At 41.4% G+C, this 20,372-nt stretch overlaps 1 protein-coding gene across 3 annotated transcripts in view; it reads left to right on the top strand.

The window, feature by feature from the left end:
- The window catches only part of suclg1 (succinate-CoA ligase GDP/ADP-forming subunit alph), an 88,287-nt gene that overhangs the window by 47,193 nt on the left and 20,722 nt on the right, over positions 1-20,372 (top strand). For all 3 annotated transcript variants that reach the window (XM_087991538.1, XM_043699107.2, XM_043699194.2), the window contains 5 exons: positions 4,008-4,124; positions 6,780-6,992; positions 8,795-8,852; positions 11,274-11,357; positions 12,807-12,958. In XM_087991538.1, the coding sequence (XP_087847664.1) occupies positions 4,008-4,124; positions 6,780-6,992; positions 8,795-8,852; positions 11,274-11,357; positions 12,807-12,958 (624 nt within the window). The remainder of the gene's footprint in view (positions 1-4,007; positions 4,125-6,779; positions 6,993-8,794; positions 8,853-11,273; positions 11,358-12,806; positions 12,959-20,372) is intronic.

Raw genomic sequence — 20,372 nt, 5'->3', positions numbered from 1 at the left:
ACTGACCATGTTTCACAACCTCCTTACACCATCTACCATGCTAACTGTCTGTTGGTGCTCTCTTCAAGGTTATCTTTACACCATTTATCGCTTACCTTTCGTGCGAATGAAGTGGGCCTCTTTTTGCTGTCCAAGATTGACTGCTCATAGGAATTCAGCTAAATCTCTTCAAGTTAGTTTGTAGGTTGCATTTTAATTCACAATTACGTAAACAGTTCAGAATAGTGTGGGATCAGACTTTTCCTTCTATATTTTACTAAATAACAAACTTGGGACTGTGGTTATTGCCAGTTGTTTCTTATCTAAGTTTTTTTAAGGATGCTCTTTATCAGAATACTTATGTGCTTAGAGCTGCCTGTCTACAGAAATCTAATTAAATTCCTCTGTCTTTTCTCACCAGGACCCTAAAATGATTCCCTATTATTAGGATCTTTCTTTATCTTATCCGGTGACTCTATATGGAGACTACAAGCCTGGCTGTGGAAGTCTGCTGTGTGCAGCTGCCAATCCCTTTTTAGCCATCTTGTGTCAGCTACAAAACTCTGGGTGGCCATTTTAGTCAACTTTAGTAAAAGGCAGCTGCAACAGTAATAATAGAAGTTGCAATGTAACACAACAGTCCTAAGCTTGAAACAAAATCAGAAATTGCTGGAATAACTCAGAAGATTCGGCATCGTTTGTGGAGAGACAAGTAGTTCACAAAAAGTGTTCCTAAACCCAACATGGTAACTCTGCTCTCTCTTCACAGGTGGGGCATTTTCCAGCAATTTCTGTTTTTGTTTCTGATTTCCAGCATCTGCAGTTCTTTAGTTATTTTATAGTTAGTTCTGAGCTTGACTTGTGAACAAGTTACACAATAAAGATTTGAAACAGTCATTGTTTTGTGAAGGATAAATCCTAGCTCTTGAACTGCAGTTCAGTACTGCACTGATGTGTCAAGCAACTTGACTATTGATCAAGTCTTTCGGTTGGCATGCGTGGACTGTCTTCTGAAAGCATTGCCAATGACTCTAGGCTGACTTACTTCAGAATTGTATATATTTAATGCACAAGAAGCCATTCAGCCCATTGTGTCTTTACTGGATGAAATAGTTCAATGTTCCAGCTATTGGTAACTCTTTGTATTAAGGCACTTCAGGTTCATCTCCAAGGATTTTTAAAAATGTGCTGCAAGTTTCTGGTCTCTCACCCATTGAGATAGCAAATTCCTGACCTGCAGCACCCTCTTCTGTTCACCTCTAATCCTTCTATTGATTGCCTCTGTTCATTCTCTGTCTAGGCCCCTCTTAACCACCTCTACTCAGCCTCCTCTGTTCAGTAGAAAATAACCTTAGTCCATCCACTCTTTTCACTTTGGTAACATTCTCCATACCGGGCAACATCCTTATAAATCAGATCCGGCTTTGATCCCATTGAATGGTAGACAAGGATGAAGGGCTACATGATCTACTCTTGTTCTTAAGTCCTATATTCTTAACTCTTCCCAGTACCCTTTCTTATGTGACCACATTGTTGGATCATTGGATCACATTAGCGTCCCACTTGAGATGAACTACCTTGAATATGGCCAAGTAATAATGTCTTTGGACTAGCATTCCAGATGGCTAGGCTAATGGTCTGAGGTTATAGATTCAAATTCTATTGTGGTAGCCTTTAGAATTTAATTCATGAAGCTGGAAAGTAAAGTGAGTCTTCGTAATGGTGCCAATGACAAAATCATCATCGATTGCTATAAAACTCCATCTGGTTTGCTCATGTCCTTCAGGGAAGGAAATTTGCCATTCTTAGCTGGTTTGGCCTACCTGTAATTCTAGATCCACAACAATCAATGTAACCTTAGCCATTCAGTTTAAGAGCAATTCGAGATACGGAACAAATGCTGGCTCTGTCAGTGATGCCCATGTCCCTTGGAAGAATATTAATAAACTAGATGTGGGTCTAATCTATTCCCATGCAATGCTGCATCATATGACACACATGCTCATTTTATTGCATCAGTTGTACATCATAATTGCTACAAAACATTGGACTTCTCTCAACTTTATTTTGTGGGGACGGGTATTCAAGCTTTTTGTCTTTGTAATTTATAGGTAGGACTGACTTGCATTGACTTTGTGTGTTCACTATCAGAGATTGTACTGAATTTGGTCCATATTGACATACAGAACTGTGGGAGGCAGATTAATACCAATGGGGCTTCTTGAGGATCATTTCTGCTCACGCTCTGTATAACTAACTGATATGGTGACAGAAGTTAACCTGTATAAATTTGCAAATGACTCCAAATAGACAATCGTTTAAATCATAAGGAACATAGAAACAAAACATGGCTCTGCATTTCTTTGATAGGGACCTGAAGGCCCGGGTTGAAGAGATGATGAGGCCTCTTCATGGAGGCCTGGTAGAGGAGGCTGCATCACTAGGACCTCGCAGCCTGGCCTGATGTTGCTACCTAATCAGTGCTGTCTTGCGGGTGCAGATGAACACTAGCAGTGACCCTCTCCATAATGCCATAATAAGTACCACACTCTGTTTTTTGCTCTGGTATCTCTCTATCAATTGTTATAAAACTCCATCTGGTTTACTACTGTCCCTTAGAGAAGAAAATTTCCCATCCTTACTTTGGTCTGGCCTTTTTGTGATTTTAGACCCTCAGTAATGTTGTCAAATCTTAGCCATTTAGTTCATGAACAATTTGGGATGAGGAAGAAACGCTGGCTCTTTTAGAAATGCCTACGTCCCATGAAACAGTACTGACAAACTAGGCTGAACGTCTAATCTAATCGCAAATGTTACACCAATATTCATTTTATTGCATCAGTTTTATTGGCTGAGGATGAAAGTAGGGGGAGATCTCCGGGAGAATTGGCAAGACGGCCTCCAGTACCCACCTAGTCCCCCCCCCGACCCACCATCAGCATCACCTCAAATACTGACACCCTGAGTGTGTTGGAGCACAGTCTGGTGAGCACCTCACTGTGAAAGCTCTGCTGGCTTGGGGAAAAATGCTACAGGCACTTGTAAGACTGCCGGAAACCAGGCATCTGCTGGAACCCTCGGTCTGCTTTACAGACTTACACACTTGGACTTCATGTCCAAACCATTAGTGCTCAGGACCTGAGGTGCAATACAGGAGGACAGGGGAAAGTTGGTGAACACTGGTGGCACCCAGCCAAAGGAGGAAGCTCGCACTGACACCTCAGAAATCTCCCCTTGGGACACTGCAGAGGTGACCGGGTCTTCCACATCCACCCTCCCTGCTCTGCCTCTGACCTTTGGAACTTTAAGTTCAGGAGGGTCAAGAAGATCCTCACCATGTACCCTCCTCCCAGGCACAAACACCATCGAGGTCACTAACTGCTGGGCCAGCACGCTCCACCCCAGCTGCAAAATCAGAGAGTATGCAAAGGTGCAGTGGGTGGAGAGAAGGTCATTGACAAAGCAGCTGAGATGGTTAGACCTGGGACACTGCCCTGAGAAACTCTTGCAGAGATGTTCTGGAGATATGACTGGCATCCAGCAACTGGAATCATCTTCTATGATGTGCTGTCCTGCATTCAACTAGAGTTGAACTTCTAGCCTGATGATCTTATTCGAATAGGTATATGCCCATCCATGAGGTTGCAAATTCTGCGCTGATGGCATCCATATGGTATAGTGCACCTATCCTTTGTCCCTCCAGTTTTGTGCTGAATTAGTTGCTATCAGCTCAGGCAGTAGCTGGTGTGATATAACTTAACTCAATTGGGTTGGATGTAAAATCAAAGATAATTTTTACGTCTGATTACACTCTGTGAAAAGTGCATGATGTGATCAGCAGGATCTTGCCTGGCTGTGAGATCGTTCTCCACTCAATTACATGCAAGCGCTCTGTGGCTCACTGCTGAATAAAATTATTTGGATAAAGTCTCAGAGGAGACTACGTTGGATGACTTAAAGTGTAATACTGTTGAGTATATTTGTATGTTAATTTAATTACATGTTTTCCTCTTTGTTGTATATTCCAGGGAACCTTCCATAGCCAACAGGCTTTGGAATATGGCACTAATCTTGTAGGAGGAGTGTCACCTGGGAAAGGGGGTAAAAGCCACTTGAATTTGCCTGTCTTCAACTCTGTTAAAGAGGTAAATACAGTCAAGTTAACATTTACAATAGTATCTTCTCACCAAAGAAGATTCTCCCCTTTCTATAAATGTTACAAATATCTATACAAATGTAAAAGAGTCAAGAAAAATTTGGAATGTATAGCAAATTTCTAACAATTTCTGCAATTTACAGATGATGAAGCTTGTAGGAAATTCTGTAGGAGTTACACACACAAAAAATGGAATCAGCACAGCCCTGAGCTGTCTAACAAGTTCAGAATCAATCTTGAATTATTTTGGAGTATATTGGTGATCGTCTTGTTGCCTCAGCTAACTCTGCATAGACTGTGGAGTGTTTGCTGCAAGATCACCCAAAAGAGGGTCTTCACAAGCCAGAATTTTGGTGTTGTATGTCTCAAATAGAAATGGCAACTATGGAGACAGCTTCAAATCCTAATATTCTTTTCATACAGTTGACTAGGAAGCCTGGCTCTTACAGCAGTTAAAATGGGAGATTTTGCAGCGTCTTTCTCAGTGAAATCTCCTCACAACCCTCTCTATTTCCACACCAAATTCTTTTGTTATCTCACCACACCCAATATTTGCAATTCTCACAGCGGTATCACAGCAATAGAACCCGTTGTTGAATTGTTTGGGAGACCTTGGTTCGCTGACCATTATATATTAGATTTAGATTAGATTAGATTAGATTACATTACAGTGTGGAAACAGGCCCTTCGGCCCAACAAGTCCACACCGACCCGCCGAAGCGTAACCCACCCATACCCCTACATTTACCCCTTACCTAACACTACGGGCAATTTAGCACGGCCAATTCACCTGACCTGCACATATTTGGACTGTAGGAGGAAACCAGAGCACCCGGAGGAAACCCACACAGACACGGGGAGAACGTGCAAACTCCACACAGTCAGTCACCTGAGGTGGGAATTGAACCCAGGTCTCTGGCGCAGTGAGGGAGCAGTCCGAATCACTTTGTCACCATGCCGTCCACAGATTCACTACTACAGAGTTTTGAGTTGTTAAGCTTCATTCTGATGGAAGCCATTTGTCCCGAGAATGGGATTACATTGGCATTAAAAAAGAAGTGTTGTAACCTTGACCAGTGGTTGTTAAATGGCATTAAGTTGACTGTAATAGCAACAATTTTGCTTAAACCTTTAAGCACAGTTCACAAAATGTGAGCTGAAAATAGTTGAATGAAACCCGATGTCATCAAATAGATTCATGACTTAAGTTTATGCCAATAAAAGCTTGAACACCTGTAGCACCTTCAAAGAAAGAAATACCTCCCAAGATGATTAATAGAAGAGTCAGGAAGACTTTGAGACATCCAGGCAAGGCAGGTATTAAGAATGGTGTTCAAGCCTTGGTTGAGGATGTGGTTTTTAAGGAGGGCTGTAAACTCCAAGGAGATTCCAAAACATTGAGCTTAATTGGCTGAAGTGGGGCAAAAGGCTAGAGTCAGAAGTGGAGCGTTCTTTGGGGATGAGCAGGGGAAAAGATTCTAGGTCTGAAGGGAATTAGTGATATCAAGAGATGGTGAGGCGATTGCCCAGTGGTTTATTCATGGAATGTGTTGGGGACCCAGGTTTTGAATCCTGTCGTGGCAGATGGTGGAATTTGAATGTCCTTTAAGGAAGGAAACTGGCATCCTTATCTGGTCTGGCCAACATATGACTCCAGATCCCAGGAATGTGGTTGACTCTTAACTGCCTTTTGGGAAATTAGAGATGGGCAGTCCATACTGGCCTAGTCAGTGATGTCCTCATCCTGTGAATTAATTAAAGATAACTAGGGAAGCAGTGGCGTAGCAGCATTATCAGTGGATGAGTAATCCAGTGACTTAAAATAATGCTTTGCAGACACTTGACATTCAGTGGCATTGTCATTGTTAAATATCACCTGCATCAACATCCCACAGCTCACTGCCACCTTCTCAAGGGCAGTTCGTAATGAGTAATAAATGCTTAGCAATGACACCCACATTCATGAATAAAATACAAACAGAGTTCTAAATTCGAGGCACTGATGAAAGGAGAGGTGATTGGTGAGTGGAACTTGGTACCAAATGGGTTACATGAAGTAAAATGTTTTGGAGGAACTGGAGTTTGTGGGAAGTAAAAGGTGGGAGGCCGATCTGGGAAGTATTGAAATAGTTGAGCGTGGATGTGTTAATGACAGGGATGTAGGATTCAGCAGCATGAACTTTATGGATTTCATTAGTCTCAATATAGTGCATGCTGTGTTTAACTTTTTAATAACAGTTTTGTTCTACTTGATTGTAATTATATATTCTATATGTATGTTTAATTATAGATTATTATGCACTGAACTATTATAGTAAGCGGCTTGTGTTTAGTTATATTGATGTTTTCCTCAACAATCCCATTGTACAACATGCATTTTCCCCAGCTACAAATGTGGGGCTGCTAATCTGTTCTTCAGTTAGCAGTTAAGATGTTTACTAAAGTGACTAAGGCTGGTTTCTTTCTTTCTGTTTCTCATGTAGCTCCTTTTAAGTAGCCTGAGAATGGAAACTCAGTGCATCAACCATCTTGAGCAAATACCCTGTATCTATCAGGTTGTTATAGCATGAAAACAGAAAGAGTTAACAATGTAAAGTTTGTAAATTGCTACCAGTAAATAATCACTTCATCTTTATACTTTTAGGCCAGAGAAAACACAGGAGCTGATGCATCTGTTATCTATGTCCCTCCCCCCTTTGCTGCTGCTGCTATTCTGGAGTCGATAGATGCTGAGATACCACTGGTGGTCTGCATCACTGAAGGAATTCCACAGCAGGACATGGTACGCGTGAAACATCGACTTATTCGTCAGAATAAGACTCGCCTCATTGGTCCCAACTGTCCAGGAGTGATCAATGTAAGTGCCTTGAATAAGTGATTGACATCATTTAGTTTAACTGGTAAAGTTTCATTGATTGGAGTGTTTATTTCTACATTTTAAAAAGAAATCCTTTATTGCTTCAGCATGACGCAGCTTGAAGTTCGATTAAGAGGAAAGAATTTTTAGTGCAGTCCGTCAAGGACCAAATTGTAGACAGTCAGTTGTAGCAACATAAACACTCTTGCAGCTTTAGATAGGATGTGAAGGTGTTGCCATTGGACAAGGATGTAGAAAGTCAGACGTCACACAACGCCAGGTTAACTTCCAACAGGTTTATTTGAAATCACAAACTGTCAAAGCACTACTCTTTCATCTGATGAAGGAGCAGGGCTACGAGAACTTGTGAATTCAAATAAACCTGTTGGACTATAACTAGGTGTCATGTGACTTCTAGCTTTAGATAGGATATTTTTGATTTTTGTTTTCACAATTATGAAGGCAGTGATTTGTGCAAGGATATCACTGATCCACTACTCTGCCAGAATTGTTATTCGCTATGTGTGAATTACATATAGTTTACATAGAACATAACAGCGCAGTAGAGGCCCTTCAGCCCTCGATGTTGCATCGACCTGTGGAACCAATCTGAAACCCATCTAACCTCCCCTATTCCATTCTCGTCCATTTAAATGCCCTTAAAGTTGGCGAGTCTACTAGACTGTTACGTGCCTCTTTAACCACATGATCATCAGTGTCAACCCAGAGATTGACCTCCTACACAAGTAGACAGCAGAAATCTCACATTAAAAATTGAAAATGATGGCAGCATCTGTGGGGAGAAATCTGATGTTTCACCAAATTTCCCACATAAAACCATTCCAATTGGACTTATTGTCAGAACAGAGAGCAGCTAGCTATGTACAAATTGTAAGTGAATGATCTAAATAAAATCATGGACACACACGCACACACGCACCCACACACCACCACTACCAGTAACCCTGTATGTCCAATGGCCAATCCACCTAGCTACACATCCCTGGACACTATGGGCAATTTAGCACAGTCAATCCACCTAATCTGCACATGTTTGGACTGAGAGGAAACTGGAGCACCTGAAGAAAACCCAAGCAGATTCATGGAGAATGTGCAAACTGCATGCAGATGGTCACCCGAGAGTGGAATCAAACCCAGGTCCCTGATGCTGTGAGGCAGCAGTGCTAACTACTGATCCACCATGTTACCCTTAAATAGTTGGGGGTATTGGTTAATTAACAGGTTGCAAACTTCACAATGGCCAACTGCAAACACGAATTCAAAGAAATTGGTGATTTGTGGACAAGTACTGGACAAAAAGCGATCATTAAAGCTCCCAGATTGAGCTTCTTGAAAACCCAAGTACTTCTCCTGTAATGTCTGCCTTATCCAGGACTCAAGTCTGAAACGAGGTCAATGATTCTTGATGCTCTTGGAGCAACAAAGAATGGGTAACAAATACAGCTTTGTCAACATTGCCTAGACCCTGCAGGGGGAAAGAAAAATATCATGCTTGAAGACTGAAATCTATTGTTTCTCCTGCCTTGTATGTTGTGGTGATCTGCTGTTTAGTCATGAATGCTGTGTAACTGGCTGTTATGTATCATTTATTAATTACATGAGTTTGAGTGGCTAATATTGATTTCTTTTGTCTTTTCCTTCTTTTTGGCATGTTTGTTTATTTGAAGTGCATTGATTAAAGCTTGCTATCTTTTATGCCTCCCTTTTGTATTTTGCTCATTTGATTTTTGCGTGCAGATACTGACATGCCTTTACCCCTGAATTAATTCATTCCTCCTCAGCCTGGAGAGTGTAAAATTGGAATCATGCCTGGGCACATCCATATGAAAGGTCGAATTGGTGAGTACTGGATGCAAATTGGCTTCTATTTCTACTTGAGATTTGTGGTATTATAATGTGCAGTGTGGAAAGTATCAACTCACCTGGACATGCATTTAATCTGGGAATTGTGAGGGAAACGTGGTGCTAAACCAAATGAGAGGTTAAAAATTTTGAAAATGAGGTTCCCTTAAAGACTAGGGGAAATAGACAAGTGGCTTTCAATTCCAAAGCTTTCGAATGTACGTGAAAAGCTGAAGATAAAGCTACGCCTACAGAACATAGTTTCATAGTCATCAGTGATTCTCTGATACCGAGATCAAGATGCCTTCGATGTCTAATAGACTATTGAGTGTTAGGAATTTACTCCATAGAAACAGCATTGCAACTGAGGCTGTCACCTGATTTCCACTTAAAGATGCTTTCCAACAGAGGTCAATGAATCGTGATTGAATTTCTCCATTCAGTCTCCAGTATCAAAATGAATCCCTGTTGCAATTGATGAGCAAACCTCATATTGAACTCGGCTGTACAGAAAGGAGAAATGGATTCTTAGTCTTTACTGAATTAGAACATTCACTCAAAAGACTGTCCTGCCTTCGTTGATTCTTATGCTGTAGGTTAAGTCAGGAAAGTATTTGTCTGGGTTTCTGCTCTGACTCCGGGATATTTGTTGTCTTCATTTGATGACAGAATTGTGTTTCAGCTTGAGGTGGCTGCCAGAGTTGATTAGCTTAGGCTCTGTTGTTTCACAGTGACCAGGAGCTTCTGTCTAATTGTCTGAATCCCATGTCACCGTAAAAGTTCCAAACCAGCATTTGGACCTCTTTGTCAACTGAAAGTCTCCTTCCGTTTTTTTTATGGCCAAGCATCTTGTGATCACAACAAGGTTTACCTCCAACTCTGTACAAGGCTCCCTAGTAGTTGCCATGACTCCTTCGTACTCAGCTTTTCACCAACCTACACAGAACTGTGGTTGGTTTCTAGTGGACAAATTATACTTTTTGAAAACTTGGACAATTACACCTTTTAGCAGCCCTTAAATTGAGGCAGATCGCAACTACAACAGCAGCCCATTTGGTCAAAGGGAGTATAACCTAACAGACTTTGACATGTTCAAAATATGCTTCAGGTTCACTTAGGTGGAGCTCTGCATTACACCCGAGCAAGAATGGTCATGGTGTATTGTAAGCCTCTCCAGTGAGTGATATTGTACAGTATACAACTTGGATGATAGTATCATGGCCAGAGGGACGAATGGCAAGAAGTCAAGGAATAGGACATGGCGCTGAACAAAATCACTGAAGTATAAAAGGTAGCCACAGTTCTGTAGAACGTCTTTACCATTTAGTGATGCTGTCCTAAGATAAGGCCAACTCCATGGCCATGTCTTGTGAATCCACTCCAAGTGCTTTAGTAGAGTGAGCTGCATAGAGACAGCAGCATTGTTGTTTTCATTCTCGAGTAGAGCCCATTTTTGGCCATCTGTTTCAGGGTTAGCTAACAGTTGGACAACATTTGCAGAGTTGGCACTGACTGTAATAATGTCATATCCAAAATACCAGAAACTGCACTATAGACTTCCTACCTCCCCATTTTTTTTCTCCAAGAGCCTTATTGTTTTGCTCACCCACACTGGGCCCACCTCCACCTCCAACTTCATACTTCTCTTGGTGCCTGCTGTGACTCTTTTTATTTTACAGCAACCCCCCTCTGCCATCCCACCCCACCTTTGTGCCGACCTAAAACTGAAAGATCAGGGCTACCTTTATGGACATCACAAAAACAAATTGCTGGAAAACCTCAGCAAGTCTGTCAGCATCTGTGGAGACGAAGCAAAGTCAACCAGAAACATTACCTCTGTTTTCTCTCCACATATGCTGTGATAGACCTGCTGAGTTTTTCCAGCAATTTCAGTTTTTGTTCCTGGTTTCCAGTGTGTGCAGTTCTTTTTTTAAATGGATGTCACAGTTGGAGAGTATCCAACAGGAGCATGAAAATTCAGGTCTAAATGTCTGAGCCCCACGGCACTGCCCACCAACATGAATCAGCCCCTTCAGAAGAGCAAAGGGGAATGTTAGCTTGCGGCTTTTCTTTTAATTCACAGGCTTGGCAGCACATTTCAAAGCACATTTGTTAGACATACCTCTTGCCGTCTTCAGGGATCAACTAAAAGCTAACCACATTGGTATGGAGTTGCACTTAAGCCTACAACTTTTAAATCCTTAGCAAGAATTGGTGATCTGCCGTACTTTTCCAATCTAACAGGGATCAAACCTAAGCTCTTCATTCTATGTGGCAGATCACATTGGATAAGTTCATTGACCCAAGATAATTGAAATAGGCAACATAATGGAGATTTGAGATTATGGCATTGTAACCATTAAACTACTTCAGTGGGGTATTTTTGTGTTTTCTGTAAATGAGTGTATTTATGTTTAGGTATTGTTTCAAGATCTGGTACGCTAACGTATGAAGCAGTTCACCAGACGACACAGGTTGGCCTGGGCCAGTCTCTCTGTATTGGTAAGTCACAAGATTTCATTCCAGGGCTGAACCTGTTTTGCATTCTATGTGTGTTGCTACAAGTGCAGTTGTGCCAAGAAATCTGTGTTGAAACAATACAATCGCGGTCACGCTCTCATGGAGTTCTCACTGCTATGAGTACAGCAGGTGTGTTGATTCAAATTATGCCACCATTTCATGATTTGCAGCTTCTTTGTGTTTGTTTCTTTAAGCCAGCTTCGGGAAAGTTGAAAGTATTTCTAGGCGCGGACATGACTGGCCCACAGCTTTCCACAAGAATAGCTGCCAGCAGCACAAAGCCTATGCATAATAAAACAGCAATATAAACTCTGCCACTGATGTATCATCTGCCACTTTTAGAGTCTGTGTCATCTGTGCATTGCATGATTTTTTTTGAGCCTTCCTTCCTTGCCTCTTGATATACATCTTCTCCTGTAAACGTTGTATGGTTCACACTAATTAAGCAGTTCAAAGGTGTGTTTTCTCAGAATTAAGGTAGTGTTTCACAACTTGGCAGACATAGTATTCCAAATGAATATTTGCTATTGCCTGATTTAGTTGTGATTCAAAAGCACTCTGCTTTGCGGTTGTTCAGCACCACTGTCCTCAAGTGAATGGAACTATGATGGGAATCTGATAAAATCCATTTTAAGATCTTATTTTAACTTAATTGTTTCTGCATTTAATATGTGTCCTTGATACCACTGCTGCTCCCCGCTCACCTTCATGTGGGCTGGAAAGGAAAATCCAGATGTTTTAATTCCCCAAAATGCCTCGCCTGAATACTGCTGCAGTTGGCTGCATGTATGCTACAGAATGCTGACAAGTGATTCTAGATTCCCAGAAGGAACCAGGAATATGGCTAATTGTTGTGCTGGTTTAGGAGCATGCTGTGCTGTTGGAATGATGATTACTGCTCTGCTTTCTTCGTCAAGATAGTCGTCTTCCCTGCTACTCCCCACAGGATTGGCGAAAACTAATCAATCATGCGACTGCTGTTTTGACGATCTATCATGATGTGTGACATAATTTCAAAAAAAATTCTGAGCCCTGTGGACTTCAAATTTGGACAGTGAGTGCAGAATATTAATGAAAAAGATGGGACCAGAAACAGAAATTACTGCAAAAACCTAGCAGGTCTGGCAGTACTTCTGGAGAGAAAACACTTCAGAACCCTTCCCCAGAATGGCTGCTGAACCTGAAACATTGGCTCTGTTTTCCCTCCACAGATGCTGCTAGATTTGCTGAGTTCTCCCAGCAATTGTTGTTTCTGGTTTCAGCACCTGTAGTTCTTTGTTTTCTTTGTTTTGAGAAAAGGAAGGGTTTGACTGACAACCTGGGAAAGAAACAAACTTGAAGATTTCTTCTCTAAACTGGACAGTGAAATATTCTTGTGCATTTTTGATTTATATAGAAGACTTCACCTTAATTTGGCGATTTAAATCCTAGGTATTGGTGGAGATCCTTTCAATGGAACAGACTTCATTGATTGCCTTGATGTCTTCCTGAAGGATCCCAAAACAGAAGGCATTATTCTCATTGGAGAGATTGGTGGAAACGCAGAGGAGAACGCAGCAGATTTTTTGACACAGCGCAACACGGTGTGTACAGCGCTTTTAATTTATCATTTAATTAATCAATTGTTTTCTTGAATCGGAATGAAAACCATGCGTTCATTTGTGATCTTGCCATGTTCAGCAGTAGGATTGGATAATCAGCTGGTAAACTGAAGAACTTTGAGACTTGGTGCTGAATCAGAATGTTCCCAGTTTGATATATGCTGGGAGCCAGTTAACCTCAAATTCCCTGGAATAATCACCAACTCCTTTAGCAGGAAAAGAGAATGAAAAATATTATTTGAAAGAAACATGTTTTCATTTGATTCTTCTCAGCACAATCTGGTCACAGTGATTAAAGAGGATTGAAGTGACTATGCCACAATAATACTGCAGTATAGTATGAACATTTTCAATGACTGGTGGGAGTTGAGGTGGTATTTCTCACATGCATGGTAGGATGCAAGGATGCTTACGCAGCGAGGTTTCAACAGGGAGGCGAGTCAGTTAACATCTGTAAAAAAAAACAGAGGGCTGATGTTGAAGACCATAGCATTAGTGAATTGATGCAGGCCAAGGAGGGAAAATATGATCCTTCCAGAGCAGGGTAAACAAAATACTTAAGCTGCTGAGAAAGGGAGGAGGGCAGCTGTGAATGTGGAAGTATAAATACTAAGGTATGATGAGGGTCTCCATGCGAAAACTCTACTTTTTAGATTTCTTCATTTTTTTTCCCCTTTTTTCCCGTCCTCGTTTTTTCTTTATTTGGGTAACACGAAGGATGAAGCGAAGATCTGTCTGTTAATTCTTACATTGATATAGAAACATACATAAAGGCTATTTGGCCCTTTGAGCATGCTCTGCCATTTGATCTGATCATGGCCAATCATCAAGGTTATCCTTCTGAGTGGTATGGGTGTCAGCCCTGAATCCTTGGTCAGGTGTTGAAGATCAGCAGTATTCTGTATAGTTTTGTGGATTTTTAAATTTTACCTGGTACCAACTAATGCCTAAACCTCTCACTGTTGGAATTTCTCTTATGGTCAAATTAATGCTTTGCAGCTTGGCTTCAAGATCCTGATTTTTTTTTGCATCAGCAAGATAGAAGCTATTACAATACAAATTAAAACATGCATATAGGAGACTAAGGGTGATAATGGATTGTTTTTGTGATTGGAAGCCTGTCACCAGGGTGTACCGCAAAGATTGGTGCTTGGACCTTTGCTATTTGTTATTACATTAACTACTTGAATGTGAATGCAGAATGTATAATTATGAAGTTTGTAGATGTCATGAAAGTTTGATGTTTTTCATAGTGAGGAGGAACACTCAGGCTCCAGTCTGTTATTAATCAGCAGGTAAACTGGCAGAGTAATGGTAGTTGGAATTTAATCCTGGTAAATGAGATGTGATGATTGGGTCAAATAAGAGAATGGCATACACGATGAATAGTAAGTGCCTAGGGAGTACTGAGGTACAAAGGGACCCTGGTGTATGGATCCATAGATCCCTGAAGGTGTTAGCACACATAGACAGGATGATGAAGAAAGCATACATGATGCTTGCCTTCATTAGATAGGGCGTAAAATATGGGAGCAAGGAAGTCTTGTTACAACTTTCAAAACATTGATTGGCTACTGTGAATATTGTGTGCAGTTCTGATCGCTACACTGTTGGAAAGATGTGGTTGAACTAGAGAGGTGCAGAGGAGAGATTCACCAGAATGTTGCCTGGGATGAAAAGTCCAAGAGCGAGGAGAGACTGGATAGACTGCGATTTTATTCTTTGGAATAGACGAGGCTAGGAGAGGATCTGATTGAGATACCCACAATTATTAGAGGCGTAGACCAAGTAGATTGTGAGAAACATTTCCCCATGGCAGACTAAGCCCAGAGGGCATATGTTTAAGGTTTAGGGTGTAGGTTTGCTCGCTGAGCTGCAGGTTAGGTATGTAGACGTTTCATTACCTGGCTAGGTAACATCATCAGTGGCGACCTCCAAGTGAAGCGAAGCTGTTGTCTCCTGCTTTCTATTTATATGTTTGTCCTGGATAGGGTTCCTGGGGTTGTGGTGATGTCATTTCCTGTTCGTTTTCTGAGGGGTTGATAGATGGTATCTAGATCTATGTGTTTGTTTAAGGCATTGTGGTTGGAGTGCCAGGCCTCTAGGAATTCTCTGGCATGTCTTTGCTTAGCTTGTCCCAGTCAAAATGGTGGTTTTTTTCATCCAAAAAAAGCCCACCATTTCGACTGGGACAACACAGCTAGCCTGGGATAGGCTAAGCAAAGACATGCCAGAGAATTCCTAGAGGCCTGGCACTCCAACCACAATACCATAAACAAACGCATAGATCTAGATATCATCTATCAACCCCTCAGAAAATGAACAGGAAATGACATCACCACAAATCCCAGGAACCCCATCCAGGACAAACATATAAATAGAAAGCAGGAGACAACAGCTTCGCTTCACTTGGAGGTCGCCACTGATGATGTTACCTAGCCGGGTAATGAAACGGCTGGATATCAAACCTACAGCTCAGCAAGCAAACCTACAGCTCAGCAAGCAAACCTACACCCTAAACCTCAACCTGAGCTACAAACCTTGCATATGCGTAAGGTGTTGAGTAAGTGGTTTAGAGGATATCTGAAAAAAATATCTTTCATCCAGAAATATGGAATGGGCTGCCTGAAAGGGTGGTGGAGGTAGACACTCTTGCAACATTTGAGAAGCATCTGATAAGAACTTAAAATGCCAGGGTATAGTAGGCTATGGACCAAGCGCAGGCAAGTGGGATAAGTGTAGTTTTCTTGTTGGCCAGCACAGACATGGCAGGCTGAAGGGTCTGTTTCTATGCTGTATGACTCTCAGACTAACATTTTTGTTTAGTGTTTGCAATGTGAAATGTTTTGTGTGCAGGACTTTCAATTGCATAGATTTAACTTGTTAATTATTATCACTGATCAATTAACGAATGTATTGATGCAGCAATTCCGAGGTAGTTAAATAGACAATAGACAATAGGTGCAGGAGTAGGCCATTCTACCCTTCGAGCCTGTGCCACCATTCAAAATGATCATGGCTGATCATCCTTAATCAGCCTTATCTCCATAACCCTTGATTCCATTATCCTTGAGAGTTCTATCCAACTCTTTCTTAAATTAATCCAGAGACTGGGCCTCCACTGCCCTCTGGGGCAGAGCATTCCACACAGTCACCACTCTCTGGATGAAGAAGTTTCTCCTCATCTCTGTCCTAAATGGTCTACCCCGTATTTTTAAGCTGTGTCCTCTGGTTTGGCACTCACCCATCAGCGGAAACATGTTTCCTGCCTCCAGAGTGTCCAATCCTTTATTAATCTTATATGTCTCAATCAGACCCCCTCTCAGTCTTCTAAACTCAAGGGTATACAAGCCCAGTTGCTCCAGTCTTTCAGCATAAGGTAGTCCCGCCATTCCAGGAATTGACATCGTGAACCTACGCTGCACTCCCTCAATAGCCAGAATGTCTTTCCTCAAATTTGGAGACCAGAACTGCACACAATACTCCAGATGTGCTCTCACCAGGGCCCTGTACAGCTGCAGAAGAACCTCTTTGCTTCTATACTCAATCCCTCTTGTTATGAAGGCCAGTATGCTATTATCCTTCTTCACTACCTGCTGTACCTGCATACTTACCTTCATTGACTGGTGTACAAGAACACCCAGATCTCTCTGTACTACCCCTTTACCTAAATTGATTCTATTTAGGTAGTAATCTGCCTTCCTGTTCTTGCCACCAAAGTGGATAACATTTATCCACATTAAACTGCATCTGCCATGCATCTGACCACTCACCTAACCTGTCCAGGTCACCCTGTAATCTCCAAACATCCTCCTCACATTTCACCCTGCCACCCAGCTTAGTATCATCAGCAAATTTGCTAATGTTATTGCTAATACCATATTCTATATCATTAACATATATTGTAAAAAGCTTCGGTCCCAGCACTGATCCCTGCGGTACCCCACTGGTCACTGCCTGCCATTCCGAAATGGAGCCGTTTATCACTACTCTTTGTTTCCTATCAGCCAACCAACGTTCAATCCAAGTTAGTACCTTGCCCCCAATACCATGCGCCCTAATTTTGCTCACTAACCTCCTATGTGGGACTTTATCAAAAGCTTTCTGAAAGTCCAGGTACACTACATCTACTGGATCTCCCTCGTCCATCTTCAGAGTTACATCCTCAAAAAAATCCTCAAATAGTAAACAAGAACTGAATTTCAACACTACAGTCCTGTTTTCTGTTTCTCAGCATGTTTCTGGAGTGTCCTGAGCCAGGTATCATTGCACATACATATTCATTTGAACATGCATAAATCATTGTGCTGACATTTTCACAAGGTGACCTGGGTTCATTTTCTTTCTCTTTTTAGATAGGCACAAGTTTTAATATAAATTTGGAATAAAGATTCACAAAAATCTGTGCATGGTTGGTGTCACTGTTGTTTTATTGGATGATGCAGAATCCCTTTGTGCCCTATATTCTTGAAATGCTCAGCAGAGGGTTTTATATATTTTTAAATGCCTTCTCAATGTTTAATCAGGTATGCAATGGGCAACGTATACTTTGTGTCTTGATTTGTGACATGTTGAGTTGTTGATAATGGCTTGAGGAAGGGGAGATTCTTCTCATCTGCTTCTCCCTTGTGCCTATAAATCATTTCTGTCTCCATTATTTTAAACTTTATTCTGCACATCCCCTTCTGTTGTTCTCCTCCCTTGTGATTTTGCCCAGAGTCAGGGTGCATGCGATTTATTATGCTGTACAAAATCTGGTTCCTTGCCATTTGACTGTTAACCCATGACTTGTCCGGAGCATCAATGTGGACTTCAACAGTTTCCTCATTTCCCCTTCCCCCACGTCACCCTAGTTCTGAACTTCCAGCTCAGCACTGTCCCCATGACTTGTCCGGACTTGTCCTACCTCCCATCTCTTTTTCCACCTATCCACTCCACCCTCTCCTCCCTGACCTATCACCTTCATCTCCTCCCCCACTCACCCATTGTACTCTATGCTACTTTCTCCCCACCCCCACCCTCCTCTAGCTTATCTCTCCACGCTCCAGGCTCTCTGCCTTTATTCCTGATGAAGGGCTTTTGCCCGAAACGTCAATTTCGAAGCTCCTCGGATGCTGCCTGAACTGCTGTGCTCTTCCAGCACCACTAATCCGGAATCTGGTTTCCAGCATCTGCAGTCATTGTTTTTACCTTGTTAACACAGTAAGCTGCTTGAGCACAGAAGGTTTGAAATTGTGCTCCTTCTGTGCTGTGGGAATTAAGGAAGGATTGCATTGTTTTTAAAAACCTGTCCCAGTTAAGATTTAAGACTAGATTCTACTATTCTACCCTCCATTGTATTGTTGCACTGTCCGAGGATTTGTGAAAGCTCAGATTCAAGAAAGCAAGAAGACCCTGTGTGTGCAACGGAGCTTTATATTATTTTCATTTGCATGAGTCCGTAGATTTGTTTTTCCTCCATAAAATTAAAATCCTTGACGTGTTGTTATTTAATATTTTGATGTTGGTGTGAAATTCAATGGAAGTTAATCAAATTGCTAAGCACCTTTTCTTAGAAAGATCCCAAAGTACTTCAAAGTGACATTTGAGGGAATATTAGATATCCACATGGGGAAAAACAGAAATGCATCATTCTGCTAATGGGGTCAAGATGAAGTAAGCAGGAAGAGGCTTACTTGTAGCACATACATTGGCATAGGTCACCTGAGCCAAATGATCTGTTCCTGTGCTGTAGATTTATACTCAACGTAACATGCCATGTTTTACTTTAAAAATACCAAAACCACTGTTTGCAGTGTTAAATGTATCATTGTGCACAGTATTACTACAAATTAATATTGGAAGTATGAGACTTTTTCTTCGGAAAGAGTGTATTTGCAGGGTCGATCTACATAGTGGTGGCCTAGAAGATCAGGTTGGATAAAAGATTAACCAAAAATCGAAGTGCAGTTTTTTGTAATCTGCATCATAATCTATAAATATAATACTTATTCTCTTCTTTGTTTTTGTTACTTCTGGACTGAATATTCCAATATTCGCCTGACCAGTCTTCTGTCTTCCACACTGCGTAGGCTTGTAAACAAAGAACTGAAAGGACTGTGGATGCTGGAAACCTGAAACGAAAGCTGAAATTGCTGGTAAAAGTCAGCAGGTCCAGCAGCATCTGTGGAGGGAAATCTAGAGTTAACGTTTCGGGTGACCCTGTTCTCTCCATATCATGGCTAATATGTTTCTCGACCTCATTCTCCTGCCTTCTCTCTGTAACCCTTGATCCCTCCACTAATCAAGAAACAGGTGCAGGTGTTGCATTTGACCTGAATGGTGTGGGAAGTGGGGAGTGAGGCTTTGGAGAAAAGAGAGAGACCATTTAAACGCTGCTCTGATCCCTATTTGGTGAATTCTCATGGATATGTCATGAGGCCTGTTTTGAATTCAGCCGTGGTGGTATTCTTGATTGTAATCTGTTAATATTCAAGCCTGTGGGCTAAGTGTGGGTAAGTGGGACTAGTGTTGACAGAGGTGTACTTTTAGCGGAACAGACTCAATGGGCCAAAGAGTCTCTTCTATACAGTACTGTATGATTCTATAATGTTCACTCTCTGGACTGAGTGAAGTGTGGTGACTTGGGTTAGGAATGTCCACCTGGCCAGGAACCTTAAGAAGATATGTTAAAAGAATATTGTAAAAGTAGTGGTGAGGATACAGAATTAAGCTTTCTCTTTTGTTAGGAAGGTGTCAACACCACAAGTTTTTGTTTTGGACATACATTTGAAACTAACAAGACAAATGTTCATGCAATGTTTGGCATTATACGACAGCTGAAAAGTCAGTTTGGTTTATTTTCATGAAAGTATTCTTGTTAATGATTCTCGCTGCAAAAGAAACCTGATTAATTCAGATTATGCATTCAAAATATCAAGTAACTCAGTTGGAAGTGGAATATAGGTTATGACCCCATATTTCAGTGTCTTGGGTTTTGATAGGCTGATGCATTTTGCTGTAATGAAAGACACTGAGTTAACAATGTGGCATTCGATGATATCACGGCTGATCTTTTCATGGACTCAGCTCCCCTTACCCACCCTTTCACCATAACCCTTAATTCCTTCATTGTTCAAAAGAAATCTACCTTAGCCTTAAAAACATTTACTGAAGTAGCATCAATTTAAAGAATAAAGACTTTTTTTTACAAAACAGGGCATTTTTTGCTCCAATGTCCGAGGTTTAAGGATGACTTTATCGAGCTTTATAAAAACATGAGGGGCAAGGTACAGTAAATAGCCAGGGAAGGGGAGTCGAAAACTAGAGGGCATAGGTTTATGATGAGAGGGGAGAGATTTAAAAGGGACTTTGAGTGCCAGCGTTTTCATGCATAGATTGGTGCGTGTATAGAATG

This window comes from Chiloscyllium plagiosum, unplaced genomic scaffold (genome assembly GCF_037043375.1).
Source record: "Chiloscyllium plagiosum isolate Xiang-an unplaced genomic scaffold, Cpla_swu_hap1 HiC_scaffold_1, whole genome shotgun sequence".
NCBI lineage: Eukaryota > Metazoa > Chordata > Chondrichthyes > Orectolobiformes > Hemiscylliidae > Chiloscyllium > Chiloscyllium plagiosum.
This window is presented reverse-complemented; position numbering and strand designations above follow the sequence as displayed.